The sequence below is a fragment of the Lampris incognitus genome, chromosome 6 (genome assembly GCF_029633865.1).
Source record: "Lampris incognitus isolate fLamInc1 chromosome 6, fLamInc1.hap2, whole genome shotgun sequence".
Lineage (NCBI taxonomy): Eukaryota > Metazoa > Chordata > Actinopteri > Lampriformes > Lampridae > Lampris > Lampris incognitus.
The window spans coordinates 49,448,252-49,464,610 of NC_079216.1; the positions used below are offsets into that span (position 1 = coordinate 49,448,252).

The 16,359-nt window shown below is 38.4% G+C and overlaps 3 protein-coding genes across 7 annotated transcripts; 2 read left to right on the plus strand and 1 right to left on the minus strand.

Moving 5' to 3' along the window:
- Positions 1-302: 302 nt before the first annotated feature.
- LOC130113840 (G/T mismatch-specific thymine DNA glycosylase-like) lies at positions 303-8,538 on the minus strand. 3 transcript variants are annotated; one of them, XM_056281505.1, is made up of 11 exons: positions 8,458-8,531; positions 8,141-8,222; positions 7,099-7,409; positions 5,400-5,602; positions 4,777-4,846; positions 3,594-3,729; positions 2,982-3,064; positions 2,764-2,858; positions 2,492-2,663; positions 1,640-1,765; positions 303-1,311 (listed from the first exon to the last, which is right to left on the minus strand). In XM_056281505.1, the coding sequence occupies exons 2-11, from the start codon at positions 8,194-8,196 to the stop codon at positions 1,265-1,267; spliced, it is 1,299 nt and encodes a 432-aa protein (XP_056137480.1). In that variant the 5' UTR covers positions 8,197-8,222; positions 8,458-8,531; the 3' UTR covers positions 303-1,264. The 3 variants fall into 3 exon arrangements, with proteins under 3 accessions (XP_056137480.1, XP_056137479.1, XP_056137481.1); XM_056281504.1 differs by having other exon boundaries at positions 8,141-8,256; positions 8,458-8,524; XM_056281506.1 differs by lacking the exon at positions 8,141-8,222 and having other exon boundaries at positions 8,458-8,538.
- Positions 7,946-13,479, plus strand: LOC130113841 (ubiquinol-cytochrome-c reductase complex assembly factor 6). 3 transcript variants are annotated; one of them, XM_056281509.1, is made up of 3 exons: positions 7,946-8,244; positions 11,754-11,891; positions 12,403-13,479. In XM_056281509.1, exons 2-3 carry the CDS (start codon positions 11,784-11,786, stop codon positions 12,520-12,522), a joined length of 228 nt encoding a protein of 75 aa, XP_056137484.1. In that variant the 5' UTR covers positions 7,946-8,244; positions 11,754-11,783; the 3' UTR covers positions 12,523-13,479. The 3 variants fall into 3 exon arrangements, with proteins under 3 accessions (XP_056137484.1, XP_056137482.1, XP_056137483.1); XM_056281507.1 differs by lacking the exon at positions 7,946-8,244 and adding an exon at positions 8,737-9,105; XM_056281508.1 differs by lacking the exon at positions 7,946-8,244 and adding an exon at positions 8,751-8,844.
- A 78-nt stretch (positions 13,480-13,557) lies between these two features.
- Positions 13,558-15,389, plus strand: si:dkey-42p14.3 (EF-hand calcium-binding domain-containing protein 10). The gene is made up of 4 exons (XM_056282624.1): positions 13,558-13,671; positions 14,123-14,287; positions 15,011-15,101; positions 15,217-15,389. Exons 1-4 carry the CDS (start codon positions 13,569-13,571, stop codon positions 15,239-15,241), a joined length of 384 nt encoding a protein of 127 aa, XP_056138599.1. The 5' UTR covers positions 13,558-13,568; the 3' UTR covers positions 15,242-15,389.
- The last annotated feature ends 970 nt before the right edge of the window (positions 15,390-16,359 follow it).

Below are 16,359 nucleotides of genomic sequence, written 5' to 3' on the forward strand. Positions count from 1 at the left end.
AACAATAAAGGAACGACCGAAGGTGTGCAGGAGTGAACAGAATCAGAACTTCTGATTCTGTTCACTCCTGCACACCTTCTGATTCAGAAGGGACGTACAGCTGAGGGAACAAGGCCTAGGAAATTTAGGGATGACCCCAACAGAAATGAGAATAGTCAGATCGGCTCCTGTTCTGATGATTAATTGTCTGTTTAGGTTATTAACATCTGCAAATAAAATGTAACTTCACATGCTTCTCATTTAAGCATATAGTGTCTGTTTTTATTGTTTTACTGCACTGGCAAGCACTTTTGAGATTGTTTCTGACAATGAAAGGTGCTATGCAAATAAAATATTATTATTATCATTATTATTATTATCCAGTGGTTGGTGGCTGCTAATCACTAAAATGACATGGTGCTGGTTTTTCCCGAGAACAGCACAAATCCCTTTACTCTTGCCTATGATGCAAGCAGTTTATATGTCCAGATAGAATATTTAAGTCTGAGAAGGATAAAACCATGTGAAGGTGGAAAAACATGAATTTCTGCTTCATGGACCATTTGCAACTTATTTTGTTTGACACTTGAGAGTTTACCTAACTGAGGCTTGAGTTTAAAGTAACCAAAAAAAGGCAAATTGAACATTTTTTTAATCTCATCTACTAACCTTAATATGAAATTTTAATGTTTTGTCCCAAGACCAAGTAGTTTTTTTTTTTCCATTTGGAACTGAAAGATTGTATTCATACAGGTCTTGAAAGCTTGATTTGTTTCTACAAACACATTAGTCAACTCTAAGACACCCTCCCAAAACATTTTACACTACATTACAGATTAACATGGGGAGTTTACAATCACACAACAAAAATGTTAAAGCTAGTTTAACAAGGGATTTAATAGCTCTGTAATTATAATTTATAAATTCCAGAGTGAATTTAGACATCTATACAAGCATTAAATCAGAAAAATCCCATTCTTAGATAATATAAAAATAAGTCACTGGACAAACATGCTGTATCAAATGCAATGAATAGTTTCCAAAGTAAAACACCAATATCATGAGAAGTCTGAGAAAATGTGATAATGGTAGTCCAGGCACGGTAGGCCATTTTCGCCTTGTGTGACACTTATGTAGTCATGACATGCGTCAGGAAATTCTTCTACCCAATGACTTCTCTCAGTTCCTTCTTCTGTGTCGTCATCACAGCGTTTCTGCTCGGAGGTACATTGCTACTATGAGAGTTGTCATCAGGAATGTGCTTGGCAGACGACTGAGGCATCCATTAGTTACATGCTATGTGGCCTGTTGAATAGCTCTTACTGTCCGTTCCTGAAAGATATTATGCCACAGATGTAATGTTATCTGCAAAGGGCATCTCAACGGCAAGAAACTCCCCAAAGAGGGAATTTTTGATCTTCTTTCTTGGTTTTTTGTTTTTTTATATGCTTGATAAAGACCAGCTGATATCAGAGAATTTAACTCTTGTGGGAGCATTGGTCCACTGTGCAGGATAGTTTCTCAGTATTAAGTTTCTCTGACTGGTAAAGTTTACATACACTTACAGTAGCCAGTAATTCCATTGTACACCTGAGTAGTGACTGTGACAGGTCACTACCTACTTGATACAGCAAGCATGAGCCATCCAAGTTGTTCTCACCTGTCTCGGTGTTGGTGGTCATTGTGCAATAACTGGTGCTTTGCGTTGATTCCGTGTGTGCCCTGCCACAGTTCTCGTACTCTGGGTCCATCTGCTCCTCTTTGATCAAAATCCGCTTGGCATCCTCTGCAGAAAACATCAAGTGAAAGAGTTTTTGTGGGTTAAACAGTCACGTATAAACACTGAGAAACTGATACGCTAATGAACAGTGTATACTGGTGTTCTGTATATAAATTACAATTAGACTGAATGAAATTTGATAATTCTCTGGGGATAAGGTGTAAAAATAAAATTATTGATTATATTAGACATGCCATAAAGAAAGTGGCAATGCCTCATGTGAGTTTATTCTGTTCCTTGTATAAAGGAGTTCTTATTTCAGACATACAACACATTTATGTATGGACATTACACAAGTGCTAATACAATGACTAATTATCACTCATTTCCCATAGGTTTAACTTTTTAGCATTAGAGAAATTTGGTTCCATTTTCATGTCATTTGTATTTTTATGTATTTCAATGTCTGTCCATCATTTTGAATCATGTTGTTTCTATTGTCACTTAGGCTCTGTTATCCAGTGCAGGTTTGCATTGCAACTTGTTGATTTTTTTGTTTGCTTCACAATTCGTGTGAATAAACATGTCAATTTTCTAATCGCCACCTTTTGTTTTTCCTTCATCACTTTGATTTGTTTTGTCACTTTGCAAATCAATGCAATAAACTATAAATAGTATTCTTCCCCGTGTACACAAAGAATATGAATATTCAGATTTGTGTACATAGGGAAGATCAACTTTTACACTGGGAACAACAAACAGGGATCCAAAACAACAAAAAATACCGTTTACCTTTTGCGAGCTGCAGGTCAAAGGAATACTCAGTCTCCACCACATCGTGGATGGGTGCCAGGCCCTTCATTTGGTCACGCAGTTCCTTCAGCTTGATGTAAAAATGTACCTTGTCCTGAGCACGGGGAAACTGGGCACAGCGCGGGCTCGACGAAGGCATTAAGTAGCAGACCTGCACAGAGGGCCACATACTGTGAAGTCAAATTCTTTGGTATTCACGCTGCTGTGTCTATCCCGAAGTTATTCAATTCTTAACTGTTGCTGTGAGTTACCGTTTCAGTATCTGGAATTTTGTACGGCTGTAAACCAAACTCAAGATTCTTCGCCTTAACACCAAAGACCTCTTTGCAGAAGATTTCGTAAATGCCTAAGGAAAAAAAAACAAAAAAAAAAACACGAAAATGTTTTACAGTCAAGCCCCTCAAAATAAGTAACCGGTGACTTTGTGGAGATTGCTGAACAAAACAGAAAAATGCTCTCATGTTCTTACCTTTACCATTAAATGCTGCTATTCGAGGCTTGAATTTCTGCAGCTTTTCGAGTAACTGTCGACCTCCTTCACGAATCTCCTTACTGGGACAAAAATGAATACATTAAAACATGTAGCGTGATTTTTTTAAAATTTATTTTTCATTATATGAAAAAAATACTTATTATGGTCTCGATGCTGTGGTGTTGACTTCTGCATCCATTGCTATTACTTGCTTATAAAACTGGTGATTGAGAAATTCATTTTTATTCAATTTTTGCACTTATTGCAAGTCTTAGAATTCAGCTTATTACCCAAAATGTAAATAAACCCAAGCTTTATTTCTTACAGGTATGCTATTTAAGATTGCGTTTTGTTGTATAAAGGAGAGGATGGTGTTTGGAGCTATAAATTAGAAGCTATTTGATGACTCAGAGAAAATCTAAAAAAAAAAATTGAACTTAATAGAGGGGAAAAGCTGCAAGAATATTAACTAAAAGTCCATAAATCCACCATATTTCTAATACGATTGTGGGTAAACTAAAGTCAATATCTTGCAGTCTGCTTTTTAAGCTTGTGCTTTACAGTAAAACCTATATTGAGAGCCGAGATGGATGGCTAGTCACAGTTAACCTGGAAAGGTCCTTGCTCCCTGGTGTTGTTCTTTCCACCATATTGGTGAAGCCAATACTGTAATTCTCCGGCAGGCTCTGGTCATGCATGTAGGTGAGCTGCTCGTCTGTGAGGCCGGAGAGGAACAGACACTTCCCTGGACACAAAGGGAGAGGACGATACTGAACATTTTAAAATCATAATGTGGTTAGTGGGACAATGTGGATAAAAACTAAAACTGAGCCTTCCAGATGTATGGATTTAAGCTAGTTTCCGACAAATGTTACGTGTTTATTTTCCCCATTGCACAAGCATTGTCCTGTACTTGTACTCAGGTACTTCATTTTCTACATTTGAATCCTGAGTAGTTTCAGTCTGGTTTATGAGAGCAGGACAATGTAATGAAGACGTCCCGCTGAGGAGCCTTTGAGGTTGGCTCTTGTAGTGCTGCTGTAGCTTTGTCTTCCAGTAACGTCATAATCTGAAGTCACTGTACATAGAAACAGACACCCCATGTGTTTCATTTCATCGCTTGGCTCTTGTTCAACACTAACCTCTGTCATTATTGTTTCTTTTCAACTGCTTTTATCTATACTTTGTCTCTTAAATCACCTTGGTCTCCTCATTTTTTAGCACTTTGACTGGTTCATAGACTAGAAAAGCACTATATAAATGCAGTCCATTTACCATTTTTAACTTGACACTGGAGGAGCAGGGGGAGGAATGGGATAGTGGAGACTGCACTATGTTACGTTTACCAATAATACTTAAACTGCATGTACATTTAGTGAAAACAAATAAAGACACTATAAAAGAAAAGTGGGCCAGCACCACATACATTTGGGGACATTATTGGCATATTTTTGATGTAGCAAATCCAATAGTGTGGTACATCAATGTCATGAGAAAAAAAAAACACTACATTGGTCTGCAAAAAAAAAAACATGAAAAAAGTGTCAAGATAGAAACCAGCATTGAGTGACTTGGAAAAATTCAAAAAGTAACTCATGTAACAGAATTTCCCGGAAAAGCATTTTGCTCATCATCTACATTGTCGATGCATTAAACACAATGGCTGACACCCTCACATTTGGGAAGCGAGTCTGGCAAAATCTTACACAAGATAAAGGTGGGAAACTGCATCTCTGGATCTATCGTTAATATGCATGATGTCATGTATTCTTAAAATTGAATCGCGACATACAGAAATGGTTTCCTGGGTTTGGGTAATGATGTCCTTTGAAGGCTGACAGTAGTCCTGGGTTGATTCCAATCTGAGGGGAAACATGAGGTTGTTACCATTGTAGCAGAAGTGAAAACTAACACTTTCCTGTGATTGATATTTTCAAGTGGCGACACATTTAGGTACTTTTTTCTTCTTCTAATTTCAAGTGGTATCTCTGTCTTGCATGGAATATAAACCACAAACTTTCAGAATCTCACTCCTTGAGCACATGTGTAAAAATTATTGATATTTTAATCACGAAATGTGGCCTATGACTTTCAGGAGGTCGAAATCTTAAGTGAGCAAATGTCAATGAATGAATATAATGGTTAGGACCTCTGTTTCACTCTACGTCATTTGATCCATGTGTAATTTTTTTTTCTTTAAATATTGAAAAATACTGCTAAGTTGGAGACACGCGTTAACTCTGGGGCGTACTCTTTGACAATGTTGCATGTGCGCCTGAATAAAAATCCTTCTTCAAATTGTGCATACTCCAGCATCCCACTCCAGCCCTTCACTTTTAACAAGAAATATTATTTCCCTTTTTTCCCCAAATCAAAGAAGAAGGGGAAGTTCTTAATAATCAATACATAACTCACTATCAAAATGTCAAGGTTGTGGGTAATAATGTCCGGGAGGGTTTTGGTCATGACTTCAGCCGCTGACATGCCATTGAAACGGTTCAGAGCCTTCTTTGCCTTCTTCGTGGTTTCATTCTCATCACCTTCCTCTTCTTGCAGTTTGCCCTCCCCAGCCTGTTGTTTGGGAGGCCTCCCTCTCTTCCTCTTCCCTGCAGCCATGCCTACAAAGAGATAAAAAGAAGAGAGAAAAGGGACATTTTATGGAGAGTGGAGTTATGTATGACAATGATCCTGTTCACATTGTCTGTGGTTTCAGCCTGCTCACTGGCCAACTGGTAAGGGTCAAACAATCAGTATCATAGTGCTGGCATACAGTCACCGTGTTGAGGCCAATAGTTGCAAATAACTCCAAGATCTCCCTCAAAACCAGGCTTTATTGTGTGTCTCAAATGTCGATTGTATCTAGACAGGATTTAGATGGATTACATTTATATCTGATATTAAAACAGGAGTCTAGTATGGACACTGAAATCTAAATGGTTTCCTTTCACTAAATTCAGATTGCTGCATTCATTACTTTTTGTAATTTTTACACTTCTTTGAAACTGAAAGTAAACCCCTTGCTTGTTCCACATGCAGAGTTTTCTTTACAATCCATTTCTGACTTACATGCATGCTATTTTAATTTTGTGCCTTCTTGCTCAATCCCCGCACAAAAAAATTATTTCTATTTGCATAGTTGCTACATGTAAATTGATAGTTTTGGTCTAAAAGCTAATACATTTGGGGTACACTGAAATTTCTAACAACCATTTGTCCTTTTGCATTGAGCCATGTTGTTAGGTTACATAGCTGCAGAGTAATTGAGACAAACCATTTAGTGAAACTGCAGATATAACTAAGGGACAAGAAGATGGCCAGTGGATCTCTTTTCACATCAATTCAGGCCAAATTACAGTTCCGCATCCTATACCAAGAAAACACTGCTGAAGTTGTCAAGTTGTTGCATTGAAATGACTGTTTGGTTTGGATGGGTCCAAACACTATACATGAATGCATAATGGTACAAACATGTATTGTATCACGTCCTATAGTTATGCCATAAGAACTGATTGCAGATGAGAGGAGAGAATAACCTTTAGCTTGAAAACAATGTTTTGCTATTGGGACCCTACAGAAAGATATAAACTGGTCCTGATTCCATTTATATTTACAGAAAAATCAGCTTCAAAAGTAGCGATGATATGTTACCAAAGCCTCCTGCAATGTAAGGTAGTATAAATGGTAAATAAATTATAAATGTACTGCATTTATATAGCACTTTTCTAGTCTACCAACCACTCAAAGTGCTTTACAGTGTATGCCTCACATTCATCCATTCACACACACATTCATACACTGATGACAGAGGCTGCCATGCAAAGCGCCAACCTGCTCATCAGGGGCAGTTAGGGGTTCAGTGTCTTGCTCAAGGACACTTCAAGAAGCTCTCTGGAGGAGCCAGGGATCAAACCAGTGACCTTCCAATTACTAGACGACCTGTTCTACCTCCTGAGCCATGCCGCCCTCTGAACAAGCCATTGTTGGCTAGCAGGGTAATGTTTGTGATTTAAACCTGCAGTTATAGCAATAAAAAGCAATAACAGCCTGCAATGACAGTCTAAGTTCAGAAAATACTTTTGAAATCACAGGCTCCCAATAACAGCCATTTAGATACCTTGCTGTGGACCAACAGGTCGAGGCTGGTGTTCAATGCTTGTCTCCTCCTGGTTCCCCAAGAACCCATGAGGAATGTCATTCTGGACAGCAGGCTGTTGGTGGTCCCTGAAGTTCTGTTCATAGCCTAAATCTTGGTGGTGGAATGGGCGGTAGTTTTGGTGTGATAGGATGTCCTGGTGATGAGGTAGTTCATGGTGGACAGACAGCTCAGTTATGACAGGCTCTTCTCTTGATCCTGCTGCATACTGTCCAATGCTGGGGTAGTGCAACACTTGTTGGGCCTGCGGCTGCTGCTGGCTGGACTGGTACCTGGGGAAGGAGGACATAAACCAGCCAAAAAGAATACAAGAAGAAAATATTGCAGGAAAAGGTAAAAATTGGAAGAAAGAAAAAAAATGGCAAAGGCGAGGCAAGGTAAGAGAAAAAGAAGAAAAATTAATTAATGTTTCTTTCTAATTTGATTTAGCCTGTGCATGGGTGGATGAAAGCCATACCTTCACACATTCATGCACTGATGGACATCTATTTGTGTCCTCTGCAGCAATTGATGTATTGCTTTTTTCATTCATAAATTTAGGCTAGACCAAAGTGGTGCTATGAGGGGTATTTCATAAGTGTAACCGAGAATTCTCACCTATAATAGCTCCAAGATGCTCTCTCAATCGTAAATGTTTTACACATCTATGAAACTATCTTCAGGTTGAATAATAGCATAAGTACAAACAATGGATGCTGTTTGCAAACAAGATTTACAATGACACGTTATGATTCCCATGACGTCGATGTAAGTGATCCAAATTATTTTTTAGAATCCATCCTGCATGTTCTAGTGGGTTGTTGGCGAATGTACAACTGCATTTATCTGAGTGTAGACATGAATACCATAGATGTAAATGACCATTTTGGCTTCTGCTTGTATTGCCCTTCTATATCATGCATGAAGATGAAAACGTCAAAGACATAAAAGGGAAGTTTCGCTAGAATGCACAACTTCCACCCTCCAACACCACTGCATTCGGGTTCGGCGAGAGAGAACTCACCACTGTTGGAAATAATCCGTGGGAACCGTCAATGGCGTATACTGCTTTTCTTCCATCCTAAACGCTGGGTTACCTCAATAAACTAATATTGACTCCGCGTCACAGTGAGTGAACGACTTTGTTGTAAAAAGCAATTAGGGTAAGCATAACATTAGACAATTCGAACACAAAGGCTCATAAAGGGAGACGACTAAAGAATGGGCTTGTACTAGCAACAACCCTTGTAATCCTTCGCACAAATCATCTCGAAATTGTAAAATGATATTTGGATTCCTTAAACAGAAAGAGGTGAAAATAATTGATGTAATGAGACATACCTGTCATGCATTTTGCTCTTTTCTCATATGTATGTGTGTGGATGAAAATCTACCCATAACAAAGACCATTTAACGTTTACCGTTTCTCTTTTTTCATTGAACGCATTTCGCAAGCGATCGCCGCCGACTGGGCGGAGTGTGTATTGGACGCACATTTTTGCAAGTATTCCTGTTTACCAACAGGTGGCAGCAGAGCACACTTGCATAGAAATTTCAACGCGACTGTATACCATAGAAGAAACCAGCTGACCCGGGTTAGCGAAACGAAATGACCTGCCTTCGGTCACAGATGACAGGCGACACATGCATGCATGTTGGTGGGGTGCCGTTTCGTATTTATTTCATAGTTGTTCACTTGATTTCCCCGCTGTGTCAGAAGAAATCAAGGTAAAATGTTCATCACTCCGCGGCCTTGTATTCGTGGAGGTTAGCTTAAGTGGTGTGCAGCACCACTTAGTCTAACTTAAGCTAAAAGCTACTGGATAGCGGTTGATGAATTGGCTTCGGCGTAGGTGGATGTGCGCATTAGAAGTTGTTTGCGATATCAACATATTTGGCGAGCTTACAATCTTTTTCTGGCTGTGTGTGATCGACAATAACTGGCACCTGTTCTCACCTCGATGGTAATTGCTGAAGGTCTTTGTGCAAGTAAGTGGTCGTGGCAGTACTTTGAAAGAACGGAAAGACGGTCGCACATGATCAGTCTGTATCAGTTCCATTTAAATTGACTCAAAGTCTCAATGATATTTTTTGCTATTTCAGTCAATTGATAAAGCCCACTTAAAACAACTTACTGTATAAATTGTAAGATGAGTAGTAGTTGTAGTCGTTGTAGTAGTAGTACGCAATCAACTGGCACGTCAAAGATAATCAAAGGGTAAAGCTGACTGATTGTGAATAGCTGTGTAAAATGAAAGCCACAGAAAACCTTTTGTAATATAGTACCAGATATGTAATGCTGTGTCTATGAACAGTACCCAACAGTAAATAATGGGTTCTGTTTCGGAACCCAACAATTACTGAAGTGGATCTTGGTCTAATGTATGGTACACAGATCATAAGTTTCCCTTCATTTAAAAGGCACAGAAATAGTCCATGGGCCAGACGATATTTCGGTACACTCAAGGTGGCAAAACTTACTTATAATTTTTGAAAGGATCCATGTCTGTAGATGATATTTTGGTATGATAACCATTCCTGAGTGGCAGCTGTATCACAGTTATCAGCTCATGAAGTTAACCACCCGCTAAACTAAATTGCATTTTAGACGCTGGTGCATATCCTGGTTTAGCCTCATGGTCAGGACATTTTTCATGTTCTATAATATTGTCTTTGTGTTTAGTAGAAAGCTATCTGGCTGCACGTTAGCCTAGCTTAGCACAATGAATGGAAGTACACAGTACTGGTTATCCTTGGTTGTTGGCCAACTAAGAACTGTCCCAGAGTTTAAGCTAGGCTAATCAGTACCAGGGGTGTTGAAATGCTATATTTGTAAAAATCTGGGCAAATACACAATCGTGAGAGGCACAGAAACAGGTTTCCTGAAAGAAAAATGAAATAGCTGCTCATTTGGAAAGGTTATCATGTATTATTTTACTTCTGTTAGTGTACCAAATAAAATGGCACCAGTGAAGTTGTGTCACCTTGGGTGATATCGATATCTGGTCTGACCCATGGACTAACTGGCTTTGGTCTAGTTAGTTTCTTAGTAATAATGCCCTTCTAATTTAAGGTTCACAATCACCTCACACAATGAAATAGTATGGGTATATTATACATTTCCTGAATCTTTACAGTCCTGTGAGTATTCCAGTTTTTGTGTTTTGTGTCCCTGATATTCCTAGATGCCACAGGGCTAAAAGAAAGTATATAGTTTAGGCGAACATTGCAGAAAGATGTGTGTTATTGACGGGTTGAAGAGCTCAAGTGACCTCTATATTTGTGAGAAATATCCACAACAGGGCTTGAATGAAAGCTAAGAAGGTCCCCTTTAAAATGATACCAAAGACAATATTATAGAACATTGAAAAATGTCCTGACCATGAGGCTAAACCAGGATATGCACCAGCGTCTAAAATGCAATTTACTTTAGGGGGTGGTTAACTTCATGAGCTGATAACTGTGATACAGCTGCCACTCAGGAATGGTTATCATACCAAAATATCATCTACAGACATGGATCCTTTCAAAAATTATAAGTAAGTTTTGCCACCTTGAGTGTACCGAAATAGGAAATTTTGGGCTCTGGCCCATGGACTAAAAGCCTTTACATTAGCCTGTCAAATTATCTGTCTATAGGCCACAGTGTATGTCACAGTGCAGTCATATCCAATATGTGTGTGGGTGAAAATCTACCCATAACAAAATACACTATTAGACCATGCCTGCCGATATGAGCCCAATACCTCAGCCTCAATTTCCCCTCAGGGATGTGAGTTCAAAACCTCAGACTCAATTACCCCTCGGGGATAAATAAAGTATTCTGATTCTGATTCTGATATGCCATAACATCTGAATTAGCCTGTTTTGGACGGCAGTTACACGTCCTAAAATTCTTTCATGTGTAATGTCCACATCTAGACCATTGGGCCAAATGCATTTCCACAGCCTATAAATGCTTTAAAGACCATGATTCTCTGCCTTAGACAAAATGGCAATACGCTTTGGCATGCAGTGGAAAAGCTTACACAATTTTAGAAAGAGATTATAGGAAAACAGATGTTAGATAATTGTTCTTGATTGTAAATTTGAAATTCTCAATGCAATCTTCTTTTGAAGAAAATATTTCTCAAGGGCTGTGTGTATGGCCTTGTGCATTCTGTCCCTGAAGGGATGGCCCTGCAGGTCCCTGAAACCCGGATTTATGAGTCAGAAGCATACTGACAATTCTAAATCTTGCCTTTTTGTCATCCATATCAATATAGTCATCAGCATATGTCATCTAGTTTTGCCTTTAAGTACTCTTCCTCTTGCTTTCATTTATTGAAGCAGTTACCCTGAAACACTGACTGTTTTCCCATATTGAATAAACCACTTAAAACGCCGAAGTTGCTGCCTCGGAAAATTCCTCAAATTTTCTTCAACACCACCTTGCACTCACAGCCTATTCCACTCAGAGCCCCATGAACTATTGCCAAAGAACTGTGAAGAGTAAATAAAACATCAGTAGAAGTCTATGTAGGAGGTGTTGTCTGCCAGGTATAGACAAAAATGAAATTGGAAAATTGTGGCTCTCTTCTATACTGTATTTAGAATGCAGGTGTTTGGCTAACAAATCACAACCTCTCCTCCTCTAGGCTGAGTGAAATCCATTAGATGATGTGAAGATGCCAGCTGGTGTGTCTTGGTCTCGATACATTAGGATGTATGGAGCTTGTATTCTGGCTATGTTTGCAGGAGCGCAGGCTGTCCACCAGTACTACCAACCTGATCTGGTGAGGGCAAGAATTGAACCCTTTTCTATCAATATCTTGGAGCCTATTTGACTGTCCATATTTTTCTTAGATGACGATGAAACAAATCAATTTTCTCCCCTGTTTGGGAAAGTGTCAACATATGGAAATAAATTTGATACTTTCAATCAATCAAAGTTTTGGAAAATTCTGTTGTTCAAGACAGACGTTCATCAAAGATTATAAATGTTATAAACTTATGAAAGATACTGTCATGCACATATTGTTATTTTCTGTTGTCCCTATCAGCATTTAGTATATCGAATACAAACCAAAATCTTCGATTTCACTTAAGAAATTGGTCTAGCAGAATTATAAAATTTTATAACGAAATTTTAAGAAAACCCAAATGAATATCAAAAAAGGACATGAACCTATCATGATCCCAGAGCCACACAAAACTTACAGTATATTTGAGTTAGTCAGAAACATCCTGGAATTGCACTGATCAAGCTGTTTTATGCTGTTTTTTTTCTTTCTCTGTTTTTGGCAGAGTATACCAGAGATTCCACCCAGGCCAGGGGAGCTAAGGACAGAACTCCTGGGGTATAAATCCAGGGAAGAGGCTGCTTCAGCCATACAGGAGCTAAAATCTAAACAGAAGCTGGACTGATTAAGGATTCTGTCTCCTCAGTGATGGAGTGCATACTGAATCTCTGATGTTTGCCAGCAGCTATATACATTAGGCTTGCCTAGTTATAACAAAGTTCTGAGTACCTTACCAACCATGAGGATATTTGTTTTTCAGGAGCATCATCCATCAAGTCTCCTCTAAAATAACTAGATGAAAGAGAATAACTTGCTGGTATACGGCTGCTAAGGATAAGGACATTTGGTGTGAGAGTTGGAGAGCTGTGGAGCTTTTACACAATAGTTCACTGGAAGTTGAGTTTTGGAACAAAACTAAATGGTTTATGCAATCCTTTATCAAATCTTTTGTCGATCATAAATCAGTACACCTGATAATACTTTTCTAGAAATGTTCATATTGTCAGAATAAGTGAAGCAAGATCTAATGCTTCAAGTAAACACTCAGGCAGTGATTAAAGGTACACTAAATTCTAACAAGTTAAGTTTACTTAAAAAAATTTAGGAAACATTACGTTGGGGAAAGTAAGTAAATGAACTTAATTGTGTCAAATTATTTGAAATGATTTTATGTGAAACGATTTCACATAACTTGACACAGTTAAGTTCATTTACTTACTTTTCCCAAGGTAATTGGTTTCCTAAAAATTTTAAGTAAGCTTGTTAGAATTTACAGTGTAGGATAAGATGGCAATATATTATTATATTCAGCATATAAAAGTGTCATTATATTGTTTATGTCTCCATGTTGTCTTAACTTCCTTTCTAAAAAAATTTTGATTTTTCTGAAAATTGACAGCAGAGGAATTTTCATCTCCTGCTGTGGGTAGGTATTTTCAACTTCAATGCAAATACAATCTGTTTTATCAAGTACCTGATGTTAAAAGCTCATCAAAACATTTGTAGTTTTTCTGTTCGTTTTGTCTCGTCTAATGGTATGGGTTTAGTGTGTGTTTAGGCCTTATTGATAATAAAATACAAGACCCAGTATGTCCCTGCGTCCTTTTTTGATTGTAGGTGGGCGGGGCACAAGTGAGCGCGTGGTATCATAGCAACAGTTTCGATATCAAGATGGCGACCCCGAAGGAGAAAGACGGAGCAGACTATCTTAAAAAATACAAAATTATGGAACTTATGAACAATCTAACGAGCATGCTCCTCTTTCATAGACCAGGTAAAAAAAAGTTTATTACCAATTAAATGTGTAGATGTCCGCAGACGAATGATGAGATTGTGAAAACTACAGTAATCGCAGTGTTAACTAGCGTTGCGTTAGTAACTAGCCCTATTTAATAACGGACTCTCAATCAACACACAGGTTAAACTAGTATAAATCTATTTAATCTGCTAATTGATGATAATCTTATGCCACCAACAGAGTGTGGTTCAACCTTTTAAGTAAAACAAAATAGTTAAGATGGCAATATATTATTCCATTTGGTATATAGATCTGTGATAGATTAGGTATACAGATTTGTGTTCTTGTCTTGTGTTGTATTTCTTTGTTGTTGTCTTTAACAGGGACCTACCTTTGTGTCTGAATAAAGTAAGATTTTTTGTGATAACCAACGCTAGTAATAAGCACAAACACATGTGATGCTACTTTCTTTTATTGTTCATCGCAGAGAGTCCTAGGGAGTTTCTTATCGACCAGCTGGAGCAATTGAAAGTGTCCAAACAGAGCTCTATGGAAGGTCCGTCTCTCTTCAATGACTCTGATTTGGATGCTATATTTGGTATCCTGGACCCCACTAACCAAGAGTACATCAGTTATGCCCAGTACAAGGGAGGTGAGCAGAGGAGATGGGCATTTATTGAGTTTCACAATAATTCAAAGTTGTACATAGTCACCTTCTTTAAATAATGGTCTAAGTCATATTTTCAAGTAAAAAAAACCCCAGAATAAACTGCAACAAATATAGAATATATTTGTTTTATAGAATATATTGGTTTCAGTTTATTCTGTTTCACACCTTTTTGTGTGAAATGATTAAGAAATATCATATATTCTATATTTGTTTCAGTTTATTCTGTTTTTTGAAAAACTTGAAAATATGACTTAGGCCATTATTTTAAGATGGTGACAACATGTATTATAAAGCACCAAATGTGAGAAATCCATCCATCCATCCATTATCCAAACCGCTTATCCAGCTCTCAGGGTCACGGGCATGCTGGAGCCTATCCCAGCAGTCAATGGGTGGCAGGTGGGGAGACACTCTAGACAGAGTGCCAGTCCATACAAATATCTAGGGCAAATTTGGGCACAATTTGACAGTAATGAGTATGAACGACTGGTTAAGTCCAACTGACAGTTTTAACAGTTGCCTACCATATAAAGCAGAACCATTAATTTACCTGTACACGTTTAGATGCAACATGACAATATGCAGTGTAATATCAATTTGCCATATTTGGAAAGCTGAACAACATTATCAGAGTTGAAGCCTATACACTTTACCTTACACACCCTGGACAAAATCAAGTCATAACTGAGCTACCCCTTTGTGCAGCTTTAGCCACGCTGGGAATAAGCAACATAAATGAGTTTCCTGCAGGTGCAGGTGAAGACAAGATATCCCGTGACACCTTCAAGACAGATGCGTAAGCACAACAGTTTGCAAATGCATGAATGTAAACTCTCCTATAGGCCTATTTCAGGTCCTTTCAGATTCAATCATAAAAGGAATGACAATTGTTTCTCAACATTTTGTTACAGCAAGGAAGGCCTGCGAAGAAGCTGAACAGCATATGGACCATTTTGATCTTAAATGTTACCTGTTATGCTTTCGTGAAAGAAATGTGTGTTCATATGTGATTGAACTTAAACTAAAGTGGTTTTACGTGAAATAAAGTATTATACAGAAAGTGTTTAATTGATGTTTACAGCTATGATCCCAAATATTTAATTTCACCATATGATCTTTTGTTTCTTTATCCATTTCAGACAGGGGTAGGGAATTATGTGCCATGGACAGCCATGTGTATGTAGATTTTCATTCCAACCAGACTCCACACCAGGGGTTTTCACTGATTAGCACACTGTAAACCAAAGTAGTGTAGTGGCACATTTTTAATATTTACTGTTGTGTGGTATACTGACTACCTGTTCATATTATACGTACCTGCAGTACCCCACTACACCCTAAGGAGGTACAGTTGACCCCTAGGGTTATCAAGTTGATGAGTTGAGACATACACAGATTAAATAGTGATAACTGAAATGACAACATGTGAATCTGTACGCTCTTCCGTGAGACCGAATAAAATCGGTAAACCCGAATCCGGTGAAACTACATCTTTTCATAAAGAGCACGTTATCACATGTTGTGTAGGACTTTCCCAGGAAAAATTATACAATGGCATATCCTGTTACGTCCTCATGTAGCAGCCAAACTGAATTAAGGCAAGTAGCCCTAGCAGTGAGATTGGTTCTTCAAGCCTAAAACGTTAACAGTTAAAACGCTTCAATTTTATTTATTTGTTTGTTTGTTTATTCATTCATTCAGCGGTGAGGGATATTCTAAAACAACAGCACTGGCATTTCTGTCTCATTTTGAATTGCTCTGTAGAATTTCGGACGGTCACATGTTATGTGCATCTCGGGGAAAAAACAGCGACTTGTGCCATAACACAGCGCCTCTTTCCAGTCACATTTAGCTCCAGCTTGGCATTGCGCTGGGCATTGTTTGGTGTGACGCAATGCTACAGAAGTGTGGGTGCTTTGGTAATCACGCCACAATAGAGGTCCCTCATAGCTCACACACCCTCACAGAAAACGATGGGATGGAATTACATAGAGGTCACCAATTTCCCACATGAAGATCTTCAGTGTTGTAACTTTTCCATCAATAATTCAATT